Source organism: Balaenoptera ricei, chromosome 11, assembly GCF_028023285.1.
Source record: "Balaenoptera ricei isolate mBalRic1 chromosome 11, mBalRic1.hap2, whole genome shotgun sequence".
NCBI lineage: Eukaryota > Metazoa > Chordata > Mammalia > Artiodactyla > Balaenopteridae > Balaenoptera > Balaenoptera ricei.
Window position 1 is genome coordinate 44,806,840 of NC_082649.1, and position 23,877 is coordinate 44,830,716.

A 23,877-nucleotide genomic window follows, 5' to 3' on the forward strand; every position below is an offset into this window, starting at 1 on the left:
GGAGTTGTAATGACAACAGGAGCAGGTTGTCACAAACCCCTGGACATATGGTGTCTGTGGTCAAATATAACCCAGTGACGCTTGAGCACTAGACCTGAAACATGCAATGCCCTGCAAGAGTGCAGCTTCGGCGTGACCAGAAAGGCCCCCAGCCAATCATGGTCCCAGGCCTCTGCAGCTGAGGCCACAACTCTCCACTCTCCGTGACAGAGAAAAAAAGAGTGATCAGGCTGTTTGGCCGTAGTTACTAGAAAAGAAATCAAAAGTCTTTCCTTCTCTCGAGAGGGCTCACAGCAGGTGCCCTCCTAAGGCATTCAAATAAAATAATGTTTTGTCAAAGCCTTTGTCAGCTGTCAAGTGGTACACAAAAATTATTTTTTATTATAGCTGGCACCTACTTATATTTCCATCCTGATGTGATCTCAAGACCCCTTTCTTCTAATCATACTGGCGTTTTCTGAGCTCTGAAAACAGGTGTGTTTCCTTAATTGTTGCCTATTCTTAAGCGGTTCTGCTGGCCTGGGGGTTTGCTCTGAGCCCCTGTCTGTCTAGCCAGGTACTACTCAGCCTGCATGCTGCAGCAGAAATATCACCTCCTCCTGGAAGGCTTCTCTGATCACCCCAGCCAGAAGCAATCATGTCATCAGAAGTATTCCAACCATTCCTTTTCTATACATAATTTGTTACTTTGTGTTTATGCTAATCATATCTTTATCTTTACCTGCCTTCAGTTCCTAGAAGGAATCACGTTTTACATGATACCTTTTTTACCAGGATGCATTTTTGCACATAGCAGAAACAGGGCCTGTTTACTATGAAGGAGATTCAGAGATCATCTTCATGTTACCAGTGAAAACAGCAAGTCTGAATCTCAGAGACCCTAAAAGACTAGACCAAGACGGCACAGTTTGTTAGTGGCAGAGCTGGAACCCAAAGCCAGGACTTTGAACTCTTATTCCTGTAATCCTTTCATTAAACCAATACTTGTTATTAGCCTGTTTCTATGTTGTAACTGCAATCTCAAAAGGAGTCATTCCTAACCCTTGAGGTTAGACAAAGATTTCAGACTTCTCCGAAAAAGCTTTTGTTTCTACTTTCATCTAGACTGGATTTAAAAGGTTTGGATGCATGGGGGAAAAAAAGTGGGCTTTTTTCTTTCTTCTTCTTCTTCTTTTGCTTTTAGCATTCTGCTTTGTTGCCACGTAGCTGAAGTAAGGGTAAATTATATGGTGGTAGTGACTTTGGTGAATGGGGTGAATTTGTCTTTTTCACAAATGTACTGGCTTTACTTGCACAGCTTGGCCTCTGATGCTCCCATCAGATTTGTGATTCATAGTTGGATGTCAGTTCAGTTACTGGAACAGAAGAAACCAGTAACTATAAAATTTCAGCACTGATACTGGGAGTGACCTGGAAGTCATCGTCAAGGCAGGGACTACACCTCAGACCCTTTGTTATTCCTACCCTCTAATATCATACCTCATAAAGGATGAAAAAATAAATGTTTGTTTTTAAAATAATTGCATGAAACAAAATGAACCCTGTATCATGTGTGGAATTCAACTTAAGACTGATTTAATTAGCATAAACTAACTTAAGACCTAGAATTTAACTCTAGGCAAAGAATTTATTTATAAAGATAACCTAATTGTAAAAGAGAGCTAAATAATAAACTATCAATTTGTCTAATCCACTAAACTGAGTAACCCTTAATAAAAGATGCAAATTCCACAACAAGCTGTGAACTATGGGTATTCCACTGACCATTTTTCCATGGTTTGGTGCAGGGATTCTCTGGAAATATGATGAGGCCAAGAGGGTCAGTGTGGACCATCCTTTCATCTACGATAACGTGGAAAATCACTGGAAAAACCTAAAGGATTTGCCTATTCAGCTTTGTAAGAAATGGCCATTAAAAATTCACTCCACTTAGCCTCTCTCTTTCATTGAGAATTTTGGGCATATGATTCTTTGAGCTGTGAGTGACACAGTTAAACACTACGCAGCAGACAAAATGTAGCTGGGGGTTCTTGTCTTACTGAGTCCTTATCTCGCTTGAGTTAACTCGAGTTAACTCTTTTGGTTCCTTTCCCTGAAACAGGAAGTGAAGATATTTACTCAATCCTGATGGACACAAAACACCCTCCTGCCTCTGCTGATATCTAACAAGGCTGCCCTTATTCCACCGAGCTGATGAATAGGGATCATGTACCACTGTTCATGCTGGGTATTCTCCAAGGGCATTATATGTAACTGTCTGCACTCTACTGAAGGGCTCACAAGGTTCTTTCTTGTAATCTAATGGTACCTCAATTACCCATATCACTTTCCGAGATTTCCTTAAAATCAGGACTGTCACTGTCTGATCTTCACCACAGGCATCTAGGGTAACAGTTAAGCATTGTGTAAAGTCACAGCATCAAACATTATTAAGTCCCTAGGAAAAGTATCCTTCTTAGAGACCCAGAATGGACACTTGGTTTCCAGACTGCGTCCCATCTCGATGTGAAATCACTTCTCATCACTATATATATTGTTTATTACTATATATATGGTACAAGTATTTTATTTTCATATACAAAGCACGTATTTCCAGCTATCTAACTGGGCCTTTTATCTGTCAGAGAATTGGGGATTGAGCCCTTGCTGAGTGGATTAATAATTTTACATTCTCATATGCTATTATTAAAATTTAGAGAACTCTTAAGCCAGTAGAGATGAGTTTGCAAGTATATGAAAATAAAAAGGGGCTGTTGGTGGTTATGGTTCCCAAACATCTCATAAATCTCTGAATCATTTATTTCTAGCTTCATGAGGAAGAAACTGAGTTGAAGAAAGGTGTTTATTATCCACTTAGTGAGGGGGAAAAAGCTGCAGCCCCTCACATGAGATATGTGGCTTTTTTTCCTGCTGCAGAACTTCCCCAAAACACACTGAGTCCTGATGCCATGGTTTCCCCCCTGGAGAAGTATTTCTCTCCCTACCTGGGAAGAAACATCCTGAAATTTCCTCTCCAATTGGACTTTCCTGGACGTGTGGAAAGCAGAAGCAATATCCTCTGCCAAGTAAAGCAGCCAAGAGCTAACTGAACTTCCTCATGTGTTCCAGGGCTTTCGCAAAGCTCTTTCACGTTTCAAAATAAGTCCGCAGATCCTAAACCCATTTTCCTCATTTGACAGCTATGGAAATACTGAGAGTGAATTATCTACTGACTGAGATTGGGATGAGGAATAGAATACTCGACAGGACTATAACTTGTAGGAAAATCAAAACATTTTCTTTGATACTTATTTTGCAGCAGCTACTGCTAAAAAGTAACAAGAAGAATAGCCATTATGTGACAAAAGTTCTAATTTTCTAACACGCTAGAATCCAAAAACTTCAGAGGTATTTCTCAAGGAGAAAATCCTGCTGGAAATGGCATTTTGGTAGAAACGGAGAAGGAAAAAAAATCCCGTCTGTTTTCCGTAGGGAAAATGTCTTATTTGTGGTGAACATGAAACAATGATGAAATATGACATTCTCATGGAACAGTCTCACGATTTTCACTTATAAAATGACATTCTTTGAGTAGTTTAACACAGGGACTTGGTATGAAAAGGAACATGGGGGGCTTATCAACAAATGAAGCTAATACCGCATTGAACTTCCTGAGAAAAAAAATTCTAACCAAATACACTTTGTTATAATTAGTGATTTACATTTTTTAACACAAACTCCAGGGCAATGTTTTAAAGTCTAGAAAGATAAGAGTTGGGATTCAGCAAATGCTGAATTCTGAGCAATGTCCTGAGAATGTGCATTTTTCTTTTTGGCCCAATTCTGAGTTGTATTTGCCCAGTTACGAAAACTGGCACTCATAGAGAATTTTTCACTCATTTGATAAATATTTATTAAGAGCCCATTATACACCAGGCAGTGGGGATATAGCCCTAAACAAGAGAGACTTGGTCCATGCCGTCAAGATGTTCACAGCCCAGCAGACAAGGCAAATACAAAGCACACACAGGATGTCAACCTGTACCAGGAATCTTGTGAAATGAGCTATGGCATTAAACAATCACTCCCAGCTTTCCTAACCAAATGCAAGCTCAGGACAAATGCTTAACTGACAGATACCTAAACAAATGTAGACCTATCTCATTTTTTCTGCCTATGCTTTAGCAGAAACACTTGATGGCTAATCTAACAACCCATAACAGGATTCTTATTCTGGTTCTATCATTTACATGTACTGGACTGGTGATCTCCTTGTAAAATGAAAATCCTAAATTTTGGTGGTCGCACCCTGACTGTGATTTATTTTTTGTCACCTCTAAATGGGTTACTCTATTAAATTAATCAGGTGTTCAAAAAGTGTTGGTTCATAACAGGCACAGCTTATGTTGTTTCACATAACTTTGAATTAATTAATCTAATAAAGACTAAGATTTGTGGACAGATCTTTTATTTTTACACATTTTTAATTCAATTTTACAAAATGGAATGATACCTATCAAGTACTGAATAGCTACTATGAGCTAAGTGGGGTTTTGTTAACATGATTACTGGTAAACCCCGCCCTCCCCCTACAGCCCTATAAGGTACTATTGGCCCTATTTTATAGTTGAAGGGCTGAGAAGTTGAGAGAGTTTCCCAGCACCACACAGCTAGTTAGTGTAAAGGCAGCAATGGAACCTCTGATTATCTGACTGGTTATTTTATTCTCTTTACAGTCCTAAATTGAGTAAAGAGTTCTCACCCACTGGGGCTCCATGTAAAATTATTCATTGTGCCGCATTATAACGATGTGATAGTAATGCAGTAAAAGCTTTCAAGCAACCAGAGTCCAATCAAACATCTAGGGTGCAATAAAACATTGGATTAACTATTGAAATGAAATGTGAAATAACTTCTCAGGTAAATGGTAAGTCAATGGAGCGTTTCTAACTATGAAGTCTTTCCTAAAATGAGCAAATGGCATCAAGCATTGCTACCAGCAACCTCCTGGCTGTGTGAAACTCGCGGGAAAGAGGGAAAATCATCTCGCATTAAGTGGGGGGTTGACCTAGAAATTCATCAAGAAATGCTGGGTCAGGGAGAGCTTGTGTTTCTCGTTTTGGTCTATCTCCAGCGGAACTAGTCCTACAACAGTTCCACTGAATTGCTGCGAGGCCAAGTCGCCTGTTTATGAAGGGATGGTCCACGTTTTGTTAGTAAAGCCAGATCACTACCACCATCGCTCTGCAAAAATCATCAGACGTCCCCAGTAAAACATGGAGCTCTTTCTGGGTGAACAGGAATATAAACTTGAAAGTCTAAAGGGAAATGCACATGGATCAAATTGCTCTGCACCAGCTCCCTAAAAGCTCCCAGCGAGGTTAGATACCCAAGTGAACAGCCGCGGCCAGCTGACTGCACCCAGAAAGCTTCCGGCGACTTACAGATTCTCAAGGAAGCTGAGATCCACCCCGAGGCTCAGTTCCTAAGGTCTGGCCGCTTTTAAGGGCTGTCTCACCCCTTCCAGCACAGCGGCTCCAGGACACAAGAGATCTGCCAAAACCGTTCACTGGGCACTCACGCTGGGGAGCCACTTAAAAGGAAACACGTCCCTTTCGGCTTGGGGGTAGCATGCTCCCCATTCAACGCCCTACTGGCTTCTGAACACCCATATGATTAATATTGGTACCCAGCAAAGAGAACTTCTTCTGACCTTGAGCGTGCGCGCTAAATAAATTACCTCGGAACGAAAGTGGTGAGATCTCAAAACAGCATCTGGGGAAAAAAAAGAAAAACGAGACTTCAATTAACTCCTTGTTCTTCACCTGCCGAGTCACCGACGACTTACCCGGGGGACGAGGGTCGGGGAGGCGCGTTCCGGACGCCTCTAATACAGTGGGGACAGCCTGCAGGGAGGGTTGGTTACTAGGCCATCGGTCTCTAGGTGATTTCTCCGCGAGAAGTTTCAGGGAAAGTTCTGGGGGAGTTGGGGAGCCCCGAACTCTCCATGCCCCACGCTCCAGCGCCGGCCGGAGGGTGGGGGTGGACGAGGCTGCCGCAGCCCGGACTCCGCTCCAGCCATCCCCAGGGCTTAAGCACACTGACACCAAGCATCTGGTACGTTCCCCCCACCTCCCAGCGCTCTGCCTCGCCGCGGTCACCCCAATCCGGCAGACCCGAGGAGGGGGACAGGGACGCTAAACACGGAAACGCACTGGGCTGGGGGAGCGGGCGCGGATGGGGTAGAGGCGGCAGCGCGGAAGAGAGCGAGCCGCGCTTCCCTCTCCAAATCGGCTTAAAGGTTCCTCCCGGCCCGAGTAAGCCCGTCGCGGGGTGTCTTACCTCGGCTCCTTGAACGACCCGAAAAGACCGATTTCATCGGATGCCTCCCCTTCTGGAGCCTGCGGTGCCAGCAGCAGAAGAAGATGATGGTGGCGATGGTGCCTAGCAGAAGCAACAAGAGGAAAAGGGCACATTGGATGCTGTAGGGTCTCAGCAAGACGAGGAAAGCGGCGGCAATCATGGTGCGGGGCGAAGCGGGGGCGGCTGCCGGCGGGGCTGGAGGGCGGCGGCACAGGCACCCGCGCGGGGCGCACGCTGAGCTGCGGGCACGGGCGAGCGCGGCTCAGCGCGTCATGCCCGACGCTTGCGGCCCCGCGCCCGGCCCAATGGCTGCGCACTCGCGTCCGCCGCGCTACGCGAGTGAGCCCGGGCTGCGGGCAGCGCTGGCCATGACTCAGCAGACGGCGACCCGGCAGGGACTTGGCCGCGGGTAGCCCACCCCGCCCTCCCCGGGCGCCCCCGCCCCCACCCGTGCGCAGCCCCCGGGCGCAGCCCAGCCAGAGAAGCGGCGGGCGGGGAGGGGCAGCACCGCCGCCAACGCGGCCACCCGGGCTCTGCGCATCGTCCCACAGCCACCGCCGGCCTCTGCATGCCCGAAGCCGGGAGCACGTGGGGCGGGGCAGGGACGCGGCGGCCCGCGGGGGGCGGGCGTGGGGCGCCGCGGCGGGGACTCAGCGGATGACATCACGGCCGGGCTGCGGCAGCGCGGGCGCGCGGACATGGCTGCTGCGGCTCCGGCGGCGGCCGCGGGCTGCGCCCGGGCCTGAGCGCCCAGTGCCCTCCCGCGGGGCCGCCCGCCGGTCCGCACCGTCCGGGGGGCACGGGCCGGGCGCCCCTCCGTTCCCGGACGCCCGGGCTGCCACCTCTCCAGACTCCCGTGCCCAGATCGCTGGGGAGCCCGGCGACAGGGGGCGCCCCGGAGCCAGGGGGAGACCGCGAGGCGCCGACTAGAGCCTGCAGGCGGTGCTGCCCCCGCCTCCCACCTCCCCGCGCCCCACCCCGAGGCTGGGGCTTCGGAGGATGCAGCCGGGTGAGCTATTGCTTGCGGGGGGTTCCTGCACGCCGAAGCGTGAGCCCCGGGCAGGGCCTTCCCTGGGAATCGGGGTCCCCCGGAACGGGGGTCCCGTCCCGTCCGTCCCCCCTGAACTGGGCGCGCTCCCCGGCGGAGCGCTCGGGTCTGCAGACTTGAACTCTGCCACTCAGCCGAGAAGGGGGCACTTTGCATCCTCTTGTATCCATGTTGACCCTAAAACCTTGCCTCCTTTAGTGCAATTGGAGGGAGAGGCACTTTCAGATTTAGGAACCAGCAGATGGAGGAAGTTGGAGATTGGCTTGTAAATATTTTGAGGAGAGATTTTGTAGGGCGAGTGAGGAAGTAGTGATCTATCACACTCAAAACGCACACACTCCCTTTCTCCCTCTTGCCCCCCCCCCCCCTTTCTTCGTAATCAGCAAAAGGAATCCTGCAGTTGGAGATTTTCCCGGGGCCGCTGGCGCAGTGCGGACGCGGGAGGCGCGGCGGGGGCGCTGCAGTGGCCTCTGTCCCTGCGGCCGCCGGGCCACCTGGCCGGGACCAATTGCGACAGTGACCTCAGCCGGCCGGTGCTCTGTCGCCTTCTGCTGCTCCCGAGCCAGTGCTGGCTTTTCCCGTGCGGGGCTGGGTTTTGCTTGTTTTGTTTGCTCGCGTAGAGAAACTGCAATTACAGTGACAAGGTAACCCATTATTGCATTTGTGGAGTTGCTACTAACTACTAGGGTGGACTCTGGAATATTTCGGAGACTGAAGAAATTGTGTCCTAATAAAGTATTTTGTAAAATTCCGGAAAGCAGTTTAAAAATCGATGACAATACTTAATTTTGTTATTTGCTTGTAGGATCTCAAGATCAGTGTGGTTTTCTAACTATACAAAATACACTATTCAGCTCTGCATAAAGGCTTAACCATTGATGTTCTTAAGGCCTTTAACGTATTACCACGTGTAAGCATTAAAGGACACTCAAAAAGGCATTGACTAATGCATGTCTTAAAGGCCAGATTCATCACCATGGGAAACAATGGATTGAGTTTTCTTTATGTACATCTTGTTTCCTATGACAAAATAAGCATTATCTCATTCAGTTGTTCCGGTTTGAAGGTGGACCTTGCTTGCGGATGCTGTATAAAGTGAGAATGGTGAAGCAGAGTGCCTGCAGGATGGGCTTACAAGATCCCTGGCTCTGGGGCTGACAGGTAGCACTGCATTTGTGCAGGTAGCTCAAAGGTTTCCTGATACCGCAGCCACTGCAGTGAGAGACCACATTCCCATCCACTGTGCAGGGGTTATTGAGGAGAAGCCTGGGAGCCTGCCCTGCAGGGCACAACAGGAAACGAAGAATTCTGTACCGCACTGCCTCACAGTGGCCTGGTGGAGTAATTTAAAACAACAACAAAACTGAATTAACCTTTTGCAAACATTGGGAGAAATAACTAATGAGGAAGGTCATCGTTACTTTATACTTCTCATTGAGGAAAATTTGTGAGTGAGCTGAAATGGACCTAAATATCCTTGAAACATGTCTAAGACCGCAAATACAGCATAATAACCAATTTGCCCCAAACTCTGCATTTATAACAACAGAAAGCAACTAAATAGCAATTATGATTTTCTGAGGTACGACTTTAGCACAATTGTTATCACTCTGAGTCTTGCTGCAGCCGTTTGTAAGTTTGAAGTGCACACAAGAACATCATTTATCTTTTTTGGCAGGCAAATACTTAACTGCCCTGCAGTAGGATTATAGATATTTCTTTTTAGATGCATTCATTTCTGTTCTTTGCATCAGTTATCTCAAGGATACTAATAATGATAATAAGCAAACCAAATCGTTGAGAGAACTTAGTATTTAGGTTCCATTGTCTTCTGCTTTGTTTGTTGCTAATTTATCACTCCCTTCTCCAAATAATGGCATGTTATTAATTGCTTCTTTCTGTGTGTTTGTGTGATGCTAATGCGTTGTGGAATTCAATAAATATTAAATCAACCAATCAATCCTTTTTGGAAGTTAATTTAGTAAAATTCATACCTTTTCTTTCTGATAGATTTTCATTAAAAAAGAATAAGTGACATTATATCAAATTCACAAATTTAAAGTTTGGACGTAGGGGTGGAGGAGGAAAGTCCATGGCCAAATCTTTCATCCCAAAGAATGCAAAAATGAAGATAGGAAAGTATATATAATTTTTTGACTTTTTATGATAGTGAGCTAGCACTGTCACCCAAGAGAAGACAAATGAGTTGGGGAAATTAGTTAAGAGAGTTTGGTATCTGGTATGTAGAAGATGGCCCACCCTGCAGCCCTTTTTCCCTTTAGATGCTCAGCCAAATTGAGAACACACACAAGGAACCAAAAGGAAATTAAAATGTTAACCTCATTCAGGGTGAAGTCAGATTGAAGAGCATAGCTTAGGCTCAAAGCCAAAATGGGGCATCTTATTCCTTTTCCACTAAGTGCACCCCCGCCCAGTCACAGCTAAAGAATTACAGTCCTTCCCAACAGTAAAGCAGGAAAGAACCCTACCTGTACTACTTCTCACCTGAAGACCAGAAGCTAAAAAGAGCCTGACACTCTCCAATCCACGAGGCCTGCAGCACGAGTGAGCAAGAGGCAGGACCGTGTGTGAGAAGGGACCTTTCATATACCAGCCCTGCCCATTGGTGGCCCCAGGCCCTCCCCAAGGCCCCTCATCACTGAGTCATTCTGCTCCCAAAGATAAGAGTAAGGGGCTTTAATAACATGACAGAAACATCTTCTGCAGTGCCTCCCTAGAGGTAGGAAGTTATGGCACAAATTCCTGATGTTTGGGTCAGGGAGAGATATAGAAAAGGAGAGAAGGATCCATCTAAGCTATGTGGCGACCAATTGAGGGAAAGGCAGGGATTGCAGAGGACTCAAGTTTTGGGCTCGGGTGAAGGAAGAGTTGTGAAGGCAGAGGTGACAAACTGAGTTTCAGAGCCACTGAGGGGCAGAGGTGTCAGAAGGTCATCCGTGTGAAATTAACCATGAAAACACGACTGGAGACTGAGAACCAGAGACAGATGGGAATCACCCGCATCAATTATAGTTGAAGTCACAGATGTGGATGAAATGACTATGGAAGAGAAAGTGTAGAAAGAACTGGTATCAGTTGAGGTCTATCCCAATGGGGCTTTTTCTGTAAACCTACATTGCTGGAAACACCTCGTAGAGTAACTATGTGGTTTCCTTTACTCATAGAGCTATGTGTTAGATTTGTGGGGAAGAACTACAAGACAGAGCTGCCAAGTGAACTGTGAAAAGCCAAACAGTCAAACTTTTTTTATCTTAGGTATTGGCACATCCCAATGATCTCTACTGTTCTAGGGTGTGACAGCTTAGGAGTGAATATGATTTGAACTTAATGCATTTTTAAAGGGTATCTAAAGTTCAGAACCCGGCAGATCCATCTCCTGACCCTAAACATGGTCCTAAAGAAAGCTGCTAGAGGAAATTGGATCCCAAAGATTACAGGTGGGGAATTTTGAAGTTTGTCCATATTCCATTGGAGATCAAAGAAGCCCAACTAAAAGGATTGTGGACGGACTGACATGACAACTGTGGATTGAGCAAAACTTCTTTTTGCAAGGGCTACCTTATCTTGAAGGTTCTGACTTCGGAGGAACAAAGGTGATTGGCAGTGGAAAAAAATCAGAACATGTGAAATTCCTTAAAAATTTATTGACTGAAATAATTTTGCCTATGTTGCACATAATTTAATAAAAAGAAAAAAAACCTTTACACTTTGTGCAGAAAGTAAAAACACAAAACAAAAAAAAACTGGAATCAGAGCTTTGGAGATATCTTCCCCTTGTGGACTGGAGAAGGAGAGCAGATGACACGTGGGAAGTGCTTCCAGTTCAGTGGTTCCCAGGACAGATGCACATCTGGGGTAAGGAGCCCGAGGGCTGAGGACCGGTGATGAGGAGGCCTCTGCACACCTTCCGGGGAACTGGCTCATCGCAGTGGGAGAGGCTGAACCCAGACGGGAGTGGATTGGAGAGGGACGAGGATGTGGGGAAGAGGCAAGAGCGCTGTCTACGGTCTTTGGAGAAATTTAACTCTAGAATGCATGGGTAGAAATGCAAGTAAAGCCTGAGTAAAGGGCAACACATGGGCTTTTGTCAGGACAGGGGTACAACTTGGGAGATGGAGCCAGCAGTGGGAGAGAAACTGAGAGTTGAAGGGAGGGGAGAAGATGACCTCTCCAATGCGTCTGTGGTTTAGATACTTGTCCTCATGCTCCCTGGGTCCCCCAGACCAGTTCTTTCTGCTCTCAGACTGCCTTTGACTCTGCAGAATTAAAACTGACCCTGACTGGTTGTGATGGCCCCCTGCCCCTGGGCTCCTCCCCACCAACCCTGGCTACTAACGCTCAGACTAGAAGAAGGATTTTTAGGGAAAGAGAAGGAATGCCTTGGAATGTAGCCCTGGTTGTTTGTAAGCATTTATTACAAACCTCGATAGAAGTGAGTAGATGCCCCAACTGGTAATCACACAGAGACATTCCATTGGAATGTTACCCCCTTGAAAACAAAAAGTTTGGGTAAGAATGGCTCTAGCAATAAATGATTTGAAATAAATCATACTGATTTTGGACTGGCAACCTTCTTGATCCTAAGTGAAGTGTTTAACTCTCAGAAATCAATGGCATGAAAGGAATTGGGAGGAATCTGAGGAAACATGTTGTATGCCTGTTTATTCCCAAGTAGTTTTCATGGCAGTCTGAGACCAGGGCCTACGCCAACCATATACATGTTCTTGTATTGAAAGTTCAAGGAGCTACATCATTTGGGAGCACCTACAGCAACTAACATAATCTTGGAGGCAATTTCCAGCCACCAGAATCAGGGGAGCCATCATATAGACGCATCACTATTGTCTTTTTAAATTTTGCATTTTTGAAGGAAAAACAATTGTTATTTGCAATAATATCAAATATTTGCAGCAAATATTTCCCAGGAAAGGACTTTATTTTACAATAATAAAAACTTGGAAAATAACTTAAAGGCATCATTGTAAGAGAAAATATTTCAAATGACATCATCCCAAATTGTTCTTTTAATGTTTTAGAAATTTTAGAGCCTAATTAGGATTTGTTGTCCTACGGGTGGCAAAATCCATGATAATGCTTGGAGGGAGGGGTTGTTCTTTTTTGTGAACATTACAGGCTTCTCAAAAAAGTCTGCTGAGTTTGAGAGTTTAAAAACATCAGTATAATTGAATTCATCTACTCTATAATGCTTTGCAGACAGTTTTTGGAAAGTAATCATTTATTATCCACAAGCAAATAGAATTCATTTCCACAGTTTCCACAATGAGTGCGGGATTAGTCATACAGCAAAATACTGAGTCATTTGGCCAGAAAGTTTACTCATAGTTGTATGAACTGCCAATAGAAAATCTGAGAGCTGTTCATAAATCAAATTATAAAGCTCTCAGAGCTATAAATCACTTTGCAGCCTTGTTCATTATTATTCAGATAGTGTGAAATATTTCCACCATTTCTAAGAATGGGCAACTTACAAAGCAAGTTTGAAAGCAGAAGGCATTGCCTTCTAGATCCAAGATAAGAGTTGCCATGTTCATTACAAGCATTTCAATATTCTTAAGTGAAAAAAGGGAAAAAAGTACAGTAAGAGGTTTATAAGTTACATAGTAAATATGTTATGAGATGAAGAAATTCTTGATTAACTGATGTTTATGAATTAAATTCCAGATTGTCTTAATAAAACAACAGCAATATTTAATAGCTAAATTATCTCCATTTCTTACAATAATTTTTTGTAGGACTTTTGCGTTAAATATTTTGTGGTAGTAGCTTTGTATGCTAATGCATCAGCATGCTGATGGCCTGAAAGAATGTCATTAAGAGAACAGAGATAGCAAGCGTATCAAGGAAAATGGGATGAGTAACCGAAAATTAGTAAAAGATGTTTCAAAAACACACAGTTCCAGAGAGTATTGAAATTATCCCAGTGTAATGACATCTCATGGATTTAGGAACAGAAAGAAAAATATGTCTTAAAATGTCTTTGTGGTTCCAAAATACTTTATGGAGTAAGACAGGGAAACAAATAGCAAACTCACTGAATTAGCATACAGTAAAGTTTACATTTCACAGAAGAAAGCCAAAAACCTAAAGCCTGTTCTTGCTGGTCTTATCTCTGCTGTAGGAGCTTTTAACCTGGAGTTCACGAACAGGATTCTAGGGACCTGAAATTATATGTAAAACTGTGAGTCTCTTCGGAGGGACATGGTCCATAGTTTTCACCAGGTTCTTAAGGAGTTATCAAAAAGAAAAAGAGAATCCTCAAAACCATACAAATCCACACAGATACCAAGGCTTCTGCAGCATCAAATCATTCTCTCATCCATCGGCATCACATCACCTAAGTGCCTCCCCTGAGACTGGGAGAAGGGTCTGGAGCACCATCAGCCTAGGACGAGCTGAGGAAGCACTCAGCTCTAACCTATGCAAGTTCAGGGACATTTCCCCAGTGCAGGCGAACACCGCCCACCCTACGGCTAAGTGGAGACAGTGTTCTCTGAGTTTCCTTGTCTTCCCGCAACTTTAAACAGATTGGGAGAGGGGCAAGAGAGTTCACTCAGTAACTTTCATTGGGATGTCAGTTTCAGCCCTGAGAAGGGAAGCCTGTATTAACTATCTAGGGCCACTCCACAACCATCTAGATGTTTGAATGCATAAGCCCATTCTGAGCAAAAAACACTGGTCCTAGAATTCAGTCTTCAGCTGAGTCTGCAAGGATCTCTGTAGTCTTAAGGCTAAAAGAGAGGCAAGGACTTCGTATCAGGCTCCCAGAAACTACTCCTGGATATCCTGGTGAACGTAGCAGCCATTCCTCCTACATCCTGCCTTAGCATCGGCTGTGAGGCTTTTCAACATCCAGCCTTCCCCGGAGACCTGGGAGCCGGGGCCCTGGCTCCTACCAGGATAACCCTGCCTGTGGTGTGGAAGACCGCCCACCCATCCTAGTGGCTGAGCTCCATCCACCCACTGTCTCTGCCTTCCCACGCTTGCCGTGCCTGTGAACCCCGCCCCCCATATTCCCAGGACACTAGGTCCCCATGTCCTGTCACTGTGATCACATTCCGTCACATTACAAGGCTGGCTATTTCATCATGGGACTTCCTCACTCCAGTGGGCAAGTCCAGTTTCCAGGCTGTCCTACTCTCTCAGTCTGGTGGTTCTATGTCCTCCAGGTTCCCTGCTGACCCTGTAGGCTGTGAAGGGTTTCGTACAATATTCACGCATTCCACCCAGAGACAGCCTTTGAACCACAATTTCCTGAGTGTCTCAGATCCCTCTGGGTCTATTCTTTGCACAGTTTCATTTTGGGGCCATCTGCAGTGAAGCAGGAACCCACCTTGAGCAGACACTGCAGGGTCACAGTTAGTGTCCCCCACCTCCTGGCAGTCTGCCCCAGGTGAGCTGATGGAGTCTGGGTCTTGGTGCCTGGATTAAGGGGCACCAGCACCCCAGGAGTCGGCTGGTATGGTCCCTGTTTACTTCTCCTCACTCACAGGGCACAGGACCATGTTCTGGGTTTCCTCATCAGGGAATGTAATGTTGCTTCAACAGGGTACAAAAGAATATTAGAGCAAGAAATTGGTAGTAATAATATTGTATTGAAATAATATTAGTATCTAATATTGGTAGTAGATGAGGGGGCAAAGCAGTTAAGATGATTGATTAAGTAAATTATCTGAAATATGTGACTCAGCAGATTAATTATGTTAGACCTAAACTTTAAAGACTATTAAAGTACAAAATTAATAGACACATTGGTAAATGGTATACACTTAATTTCATTAGTATACGATATTAACATGGCAGATATTTCAAAGAGAAATTAGCTTGTCCTTTCATGTTATAACTGGTAAGATAAATTAATATTTGAAAGTTGCATCACTCCTGATTTTTATGCATAGGCATTGATTCCTGCATCAAAATCATTACATTTTGTGAATTTTAAAAATTGGTCTGAAACTTATTAATGTTCTAGAATATGGTCCCTTAAAGCAAAAATCTTAATGATCTCATCTTGCACTCAACTTTCAAGATGGATAGAATGTTCTACTTTAATCAAAAAAGTGTGAAGTGGAAGATGGTTTACATGACTTAACAGTCATCCTAAAATAGAACTCTTCATTTTTCTTACTCTTCTTTAGGTGTAACTCTGCACTTGTGTTTCTGATAAATGGGGAAACGGCACATAAATATCAAGGGTGGGGACAGGTAATAACATAAGAATAGCCAAGGAGATAAATACTCACAAAAATTGATATTCCTTAGAAAAGATTTTGGAGGCCCTAGAACCATAGGAAAACTTATCCGGAGTCCCTCTGAGTTTTGCATATACTTTTTTGTGCAGACTTGCAGGTGGTCCCACACACACACACACAGCTACAGACTTTTTTATTTTTTAATTGAAGTATAGTTGATTTACAATGTTGTGTTAAGTTCTGCTATACAGCAAAGTGACTCAGTTATACATATGTATATTCTTTTTCATATTCTTTTCCATTATAGTTTATCACAGGATATTGAATATAGTCCCCTGTGCTCTACAGTAGGACCTTGTTGTTTATCCATTCTTATATATACTAGTTTGCATCTGCTAACCCCATCCTCTGAATCCGTCCCTCCCCCAACTCCCCTCCCCCTTGGCAACTGCAAGTCTGTTCTCTATGTGGCTACAGGCTTTTCGTAGACATTTGAGGGGACAGGTGACATTGTGGAGCAGGTGAAGATTATCTTCCAATGCTCCCAGCCTCTGATTTCTGCACTATTATCTCTCTGCTGTAGGCATCTTGTTCCTGAACACATCGAGATGAAAATGAGCTGGTCTCACTGTCTCATTACAGATGAGACAGAGACTGAGCCATTTGGCATCTGGCTTTCCTGCCAGGTCAGGAGCAGCAGAAAGACTCTGGTACAGAAGAGAAAGTTCATGTCTTTCTCTGCTCAAACTGCTATAACAAAATACCAGAGAATGGGTAGCTTATAAACAATAGAAATGTATTTCTCACAATTCTGGAGGCTGGCAGTCTTAAATCAAGTGCCAGCATGGTTGGGTTCTGGTGAAGCCCCTCTTCCGCGCTGCAGACTGCCGACTTCTCACTGTGTCCTCACCTGGCAGAAGGGGCTGAGGATCCCTCTGGAGACTGTTTAATAAGGACACTAATCCCATTCATGACAGCTCCCCCCATCATGACCTAATCACCTCGCAAAGGCCCCATCACCTGATACCATCACCTATGAGGGTTAGGATTTCAACATATGGATTTTGGGAGGACCCATTCTGACCATAGCAGCTGGGTGTAGGCAAACCAGGAGGAACAGTGCTGTACCTCAGGGCTCGTCATAATGGAAATGTCACCAGCTGTAGGCTTACAGGGAGAGGGAAGGAAGTGGTTATCGCAACCTGAAAGGAGAGGGTCACATAGACAAGGCAACCCCCTAGGAAGGGAGGCAGGAGGATACATCCTCCTAACTCCCTGTTCTCCTTCCCTCTGATCTCCTGCTTGGACATGCTGTTGGCTGAACCCAGCTGGGACGAGGGCAAGGGAGCCCAAGCGTGTCAACCTCCAGGCTTAGAGAGCAGCTTAAAGATTGGGGGGAGAAGGGATCAGAGGGGCAAAGAGCGGGTCTCCAGCCCTGGTGGCTGAGCAGGATGACAGTCCTGAGAAGCTCTGATGATCCTGTCAAGACTCCAGTCTCTGGGGAAATGGGACTATGAGGCAGAACTTGGCAAGGAGGGCCTTGTAAGAGCTTCATCAAGCAAAGAAAGCAAAAGCTAGTTACTGGAGATGATAGAATTTGCTGAAAAGCTGACTTGATGATTAGTTTCTAACTTCTGGCTCGAGTCCTTCTTATGGGTTAGCAACTGGGATTGGTTGCCAGGGCCCACTGGGGCCCCAGTTTCCTCATCTGTTAAGTGTGAATAATCCTTGGACCTACCCTGGAGCGTGACGGTGAGAATTAAATGAGTTAGTACAGGTTAAACGCTTTGAATGGTATAGTAAGTACTCAGTAAATATTAACAATATTTTTATTGTTATTAAATGAAGGAGACAGGATTGGAAAGGTCTAAGGATGTCAGGTAGGGCAGGATGGGGAGCTAAATGAATTCCTTTCCTAGATAATGGTTACATGCATGACAGTGCATGACATCACATCTCATTGGTTAAATTAGCTTTAGTAAAAGTGCATCCACAAACTCTGGCCTGATGAGACTGTTTTTCTTTCCTTTCTCATCATGGGAAGTTGAAAATGATTCAGGTCTAGAGTCCCTCAAACACACTTAGTGTTTCTGAGGTTCACACACAGTCTCCAATCAGTCTAAGTCATGCAATCATAGTTTGGCAGCATTGCCGAATCATCCTAAAGTATACTGATCATCTTTTTAGTTGGGATATTTCTGGAACAACTTGGAAATTGAAAACACGTTAGATGGCATTTGGAAATGGCAAGAGGAAAAAGAGTGAGTTGAAATGCTCCCTAATAGATATTAGTAAAACCCCGTAATTTCTGTCCAGAAGTCAAGAACACTTTGATGAGGAAGCACTTGCTTTGCTCAGTAGAGCGCTGTGCTTGCTGCAGGAGAGGACACCTAACCCTTCAGAGCCATTCTGATCTTTGGTGTTTTTTTTTTTTTTTTTTTTTTTAGATCTTCAATTTTTAAAAAAATTGAAGTGTAGTTGACTCAGAGCCATTCCAATCCTGGTTTGCCTTCTTCTAGTGTATATATAATTAAAAATAATAATATGGACATGTCCCTCCTCCATGCCTTGCCAAAGGCTGAGCTGAAGCTAGTAGCCCATTTTACAGAGAACATTAAACCAGCCACTGGATATTTAGAAATATGTTGGCACTATTTTCCTGGCACTTTGGAACTCATTTAGAGGGGTGTCTTCAGTTCATACTCTGACTTGAGTACTGAAGAGGACCTTCTATGCCTGTACATTCCAAAACCGATATGTATAGAAAACAATCCAAAACTTTTGGCAATTTGAAAGGGTACTTAAGTTTTATTGTAGTGCCGTACTTGCCTTTCATGACTTTTATTTAATTCATAACAGAGAATTTTTATTTAAATACAAAGGGAGGTGAGATACCTGAATGATATTTTGATGTTCATTTAGTTTCCTTAAATGTGGTCCGTTGGGCTTCCCCAGGTGTCACAGTGGTTAAGAATCCACCCGCCAATGCAGGAGACATGGGTTTGAGCCCTGGTCTGGGAAGATCCCACATGCCGCGGAGCAACTAAGCCAGTGCACCAAAACTACTGAAGCCTGCGTGCCTAGAGCCCTTGCTCCGCAACAAGAGAAGCCACCGCAATGAGAAGCCTGCGCACCACAACGAAGAGTAGCCCCCCTTCTCGCCGCAGCTAGAGAAAGCCCGCGCACAGCAATGAAGACCCGACGCAGCCAAAAATAAAATAAATAAATTTATTTTAAAAAAATATGGTGCCTTTTGTTTCTTAGAATTTCAGAGGCGGCTTTTGTATTTTTGAACTCCTGCATTAATTGTATTATTGACATATTAAAAGTAAACCTAAATGCATTAATAATTTATATTTTTATTAATTTAATTTGCTTTCATTAGTTACAAAGTTCTCCGTTCTCTGTGTCTTATTTCTCATACGTCTTTTTCATAACTTGGAGGCTGCTTAGAACATTTTTCAAGGTATGGGTTATAACCCATTAGTGAGTTGCGAAATCAACTTAACATGCTGTGATCAGTCAGCACTTATTAAAATGAAATAAAATACAGTAGATAGAATAGAAACTGAGAGACTGCATCACATGCAGTAAAAGTGAGTATGTTTCCTGAAATTTTGTTTTAGTTTTGTGTGTGTGGGTGTATGTGTGCATGTGTGTTTTCTGGATCAAAATGTAGAATGTATATTTTGCCGTGAGGTACAAAAGATTGGAAAAAAATTGAAAGCCATTGACATATTATTCATCCAACCGCGTATCTTGGGAGAGTCTCATGGCTGTGGTTATATTTAATCTTGCCCCTTACAACTACCTGGGAATTAATCAAATGGTTTCTGTTAGCAAAAAAATAAATAAATAAATAAAATATAAAGAGGGGCAGGGACTTCCCTGGTGACACAGTGGTTAAGAATCCGCCTGCCAATGCAGGGGACACGGGTTCAAGCCCTGGTCCGGGAAGAAACCACATGCTGTGGAGCAACTAAGCCCGTGCGCCTCAACTATTGAGCCTGCGCTCTAGAGCCCACAAGCCACAACTACTGAGCCTGCGTGCCACAGCTACTGAAGCCCAGGCACCTAGAGCCCGTGCTCTGCAACAAGAGAAGCCACCGCAATGAGATCGTTTCAACTAGAGAAAGCCCACGTGCAGCAGCGAAGACCCAACACAGCCAAAAATAAATAAATAAATTTATTTTTAAAAATAAATAAAGAGGGGCTTCCCTGGTGGCGCAGTGGTTGAGAATCTGCCTGCTAATGCAGGGGACACGGGTTCGCGCCCTGGTCTGGGAAGATCCCACATGCCGTGGAGCAACTGGGCCCGTGAGCCACAACTACTGAGCCTGCGCATCTGGAGCCTGTGCTCCGCAACAAGAGAGGCCACGATAGTGAGAGGCCCGCGCACCGCGATGAAGAGCGGTCCCCGCACCGCAATGAAGAGTGGCCCCCGCTTGCCGCAACTAGAGAAAGCCCTAGCACAGAAACGAAGACCCAACATAGCAATCAATCAATCAATAAATAAATCTTTAAAAAAAAAAAAAAAAAAAAAAAATAAATAAATAAATAAAGAGTGGCAGATAACTCCATGGTAAATTTTTTTACCAACTATAGGAACTAGTAGTGTTTAATATATAGCCATATTCATAATACCCATTCTGAATTTGCTAATTGGCAGGTAGTACAAACCTTGACCCACCTGTCTGTGAATGTAAGAACAGTGGCCTGAAATCTACTGAAAAGTAGAGCTTCTAAAAGAGGTCTGATATGTCCATTCTGGTTGGTCTTGAATGAATTGTGTGTTTGTGAAGAAACTTGAGGATTTGCTCTTTAATGAAATCATATCAGCAGGAGAAAATTTTAGTACAGTTAGGATATTACAAAATCTGTATTTTTGCAAACTAATTTTTTTCCAATTTTTTTTGTGGTAAAAACACATAACATCAAATTTACATCTTAACCATTTTAAGTGTAGAGTTCAAGGGCCTAAAGTACATTCACATTGTTGTTCAACCATCACCATCATCTGGCTTGCAAAACTGAACTCTATACTCATTAATCAGTAACTTCCCAGTCCCCCCCTCTCCCACCCTGGGCTTATCAGCAACCCCTGTGAACCAGGACTCTGGCATCTGTTACCATCACTAAATAATACTTATTATTTAGTGATGATGACCGGTTAAATCTGGCAAAATCCAGATTTTACCAGTTAAATCTGGCAAAATCCAGTTTTATCAAATAATAACAATTTGCTGTCTGATCTAACTGGCTATATATTGTGTCTCTCAAGTACTGCTCTAAATGTTTAGTAATAATGTGCAGTGAAGTAAGGCACTGGGGAGAAAGAACTTAAAGCAGTTGTTCTGCTTGCCAGGAAGAGAAATGAGGATGACAGAAAAGGAAGCATGTGACACAACTGAACTTCTTTTCAATGTGATAACTGAGCCCCTAGGTCTGGGTTCACCAACCTGCTGCCCCTCTGCCTGCCTCCTATTTCTGTACAGCCTGTAAGCTAAGAATGTTTTTTACAGTTTTAAATAGTTGAAAAAAACCAATATAAGAATAGCATATCATGATATGCGAAAACTGTATAAAATTCAAGTTTCAGTGTCCACAGGTAAAGTTTTATTGGAGCACATCCACACTGCTGTGTTTACAGATTGCCTGTGTGCTTTCATGCTGCAAGGGCAGAGCTGAGTAGTTGTGACAGAGACCACACGGGGTAGCCTGCTCAGTGCAGCACAAACCACGGTGATGCCGTTGTAATAATTTGACATTGTTTTAGTGTCGTGCATATCGTCATACCATTGTATGACATTGCATTTTATTTTTTTACTACCAGTGTATGCCAGTCATTCCACAGCAAGAAAAAAAGAGAAAATTTGACTTAGTGCTTTTAAAGCAGAGTGGCGTGTGGATTATTTTGTTACCAAACTAGATGGCAAAGCATTGTGTGTATTATACACTGACACTATAGCTGTGCTTAAAAAAAAACATATATATGTCATATTACCAAACTCAGCATTCATCCAACTCACAGGACAGCAAGTCACAACAATTAGAAAATTTTAAATGAAATATCACAGCAGAGTTTCTTCACGAAAATGAGAAATGAAAATGAGTCTGTAACCAAAATAAGTTTCTGTGTGGTTTGTTTGTTAGCCAAGCAAGGAAAGTCATTTACCGATAGTGAGTTAATTAAATCGTGTTTTATTGCAGTAGCTTAAGGCATGTGCCCAGAAAAAAATAAACTTACTTAAGACAATTTGCCTTTCAGCAAAAACAGTTATTCAAAGGAATGAGGACATCAGGAGCAACATAATTAAAACACATGGCAAATGACTCTGAGTTTTTCTTGGCTCTTGACTAATCAACAGATGTTACTGATATTGCTCAGTTCTTATTTATTTGAGGAGTAATTGCTGATTAATTTAGAGTGACTCACAAATTAGCCATTATAAATAGTCTTTGTGAAACAACTGTGGGAGAGAATATTTCCAAAGAGGTTGAGAAAACACTAATTCAGTACAACCTGAGGTGGAATCTGCTAGGATGTGATACAATTGATGGTGGTTAAAAATGTGTGTGGAGAGGGAAAAAGGTTTGTTGGAAAATTTTACAAAACTTGTGAAAATGTAAGGTCCTTAAAGCCTACAGTTATTCATTTTATTATTCATCAGAAGGTACTTTGCAGAAAATATTTGAACCTATTATGTATTTTTTAAATAGTTGTATTGAAATATCATTCACATGCAATTCACCCATTTGAAGTACATATTTCAATGTTTTTTTGTTTGTTTGTTTGTTTATTCACAGGGTTTGTGCAACAAACACCACAATCCAATTTTTAAAGAACATTTTTGTCCCCATTAAAAGAAACCCATTAGCAGGCATTCCTCCCCCCATCGCCCAATCTCTCACTCCTAAGAAACCACTAATCTGTTTTCTCTCTATAAATTTGATGATTCTTGACATTTCACATAAATGGAATCATACAATGTGTGATCTTTGGGGACTGATGTCTTACACTTAGCATAAAGTTTCCAAGGCTCATTTATGTTGTGGCATGTATCAGAACTTCATTTCTTCTTATTGCTGAATCATATTTCACTGTAGGGATGCACCACATTTTATTTATCTATTCATGAGTTGATAGACATTTGTATTTTTCCACTTTTTAGCTATTATGGCTAATACTGCTATGAAGGTTTGTGTACAAGTTTTTGTATGGATGTATGCTTTCATTTCTCTTGGGTATATACGTAGGAATGAAATTGATGTGTCATATGATGACGTAATATTTAACTTTTAGAGCTGCCAGACTTTTCCAAAATGCCTGCACTATTTTACAATCCCACCAGCAAGATATAAGGGTTCCGATTTCTCCATATCTTTACAAAAACTTTTTGTTTTCTGTCTTTTTTGATTATAGTCATCTCAGTGGATATGAAGAGGCCTCTCACTGTAGTTTTTATGAGCATTTATGTAGTGATTAATGATACTGTGCCTCTTTTCATGTGCTTATTTGCTATTTATATATCTTCTTTGAAGTGATGTCTGTTTAAATCCTTTGTCCATTTAAAAAACTGGGGCATTTGTCTTTTTATTACTGTGTTGTAAGAGTTCTTTATATATCTTGTATTCACGTCCCTTGTGAGATCTATTTTCATATATTTCCTTCCATTGTGTAAGTTGTCTTTACTTTCTTGATGGTATCATTTGTGAAAATAACGTTTTTGTTGTCATATCTATGAAATCATTGCCTAACCCAAGGTCACAAAATTCATAAAATCTCATAATGGGTCAGCATTGGCAAGTGAGCATTTGCCATTAATTTTGATGGTAGGGAACACTTTGAACCCTAATTAAACAAGATATATTTTTAAATTCCAGTCTCATTTGTAGGCCTGTCTGACAAAAAGTTATACTCAATTATTATTAGTATAGTTTCAATTTTATGAATAAAAATTTTGTGAAGATTTATTTTCTTCTTGCTTATAAGTACCCACATAATATCCTTGATTTTGCCCCTTGGCCTGCAAAGCCTAAAATATGTACTATCTGATGCTTCACAGAAAATGTGTGTTGACCTTGCTCTGAGTAAACAGATGAATGATATTTGCTACAAGTGGATTTTTTGTCTATGGAATGCTCTTAACTGTGTACCCCTGATTTAAAATTGCCTCTGGCTAACATACCTAGGATCTATGGATTTATAACTCCCTAGAGAAGGTCATGCAAGCTGTACAACTCTGAGGTATAAAA

The 23,877-nt window shown here is 43.1% G+C and overlaps 2 protein-coding genes and 1 non-coding gene across 17 annotated transcripts in view; 2 read left to right on the forward strand and 1 right to left on the reverse strand.

Moving 5' to 3' along the window:
• Positions 1-6,584, reverse strand: part of DST (dystonin) — a 510,328-nt gene extending 503,744 nt beyond the window's left edge. For all 14 annotated transcript variants that reach the window (XM_059939019.1, XM_059939025.1, XM_059939006.1 and 11 more), the window contains exons 1-2: positions 6,322-6,584; positions 5,720-5,754 (exon numbers count right to left, since the gene is read on the reverse strand). In XM_059939019.1, the coding sequence (XP_059795002.1) occupies positions 5,720-5,754; positions 6,322-6,502 (216 nt within the window). In that variant the 5' untranslated portion in view covers positions 6,503-6,584. The remainder of the gene's footprint in view (positions 1-5,719; positions 5,755-6,321) is intronic.
• A 539-nt stretch (positions 6,585-7,123) lies between these two features.
• The window catches only part of BEND6 (BEN domain containing 6), a 50,698-nt gene continuing 33,944 nt past the window's right edge, over positions 7,124-23,877 (forward strand). For both annotated transcript variants that reach the window (XM_059937543.1, XM_059937544.1), the window contains exon 1: positions 7,124-7,351. The gene's annotated coding sequence lies outside the window, so the exon portion shown is untranslated. The remainder of the gene's footprint in view (positions 7,352-23,877) is intronic.
• Positions 10,486-10,616, forward strand: LOC132375495 (small nucleolar RNA SNORA18). Its single transcript, XR_009506043.1, has one exon. It is a non-coding gene; the product is annotated as a small nucleolar RNA SNORA18 (small nucleolar RNA).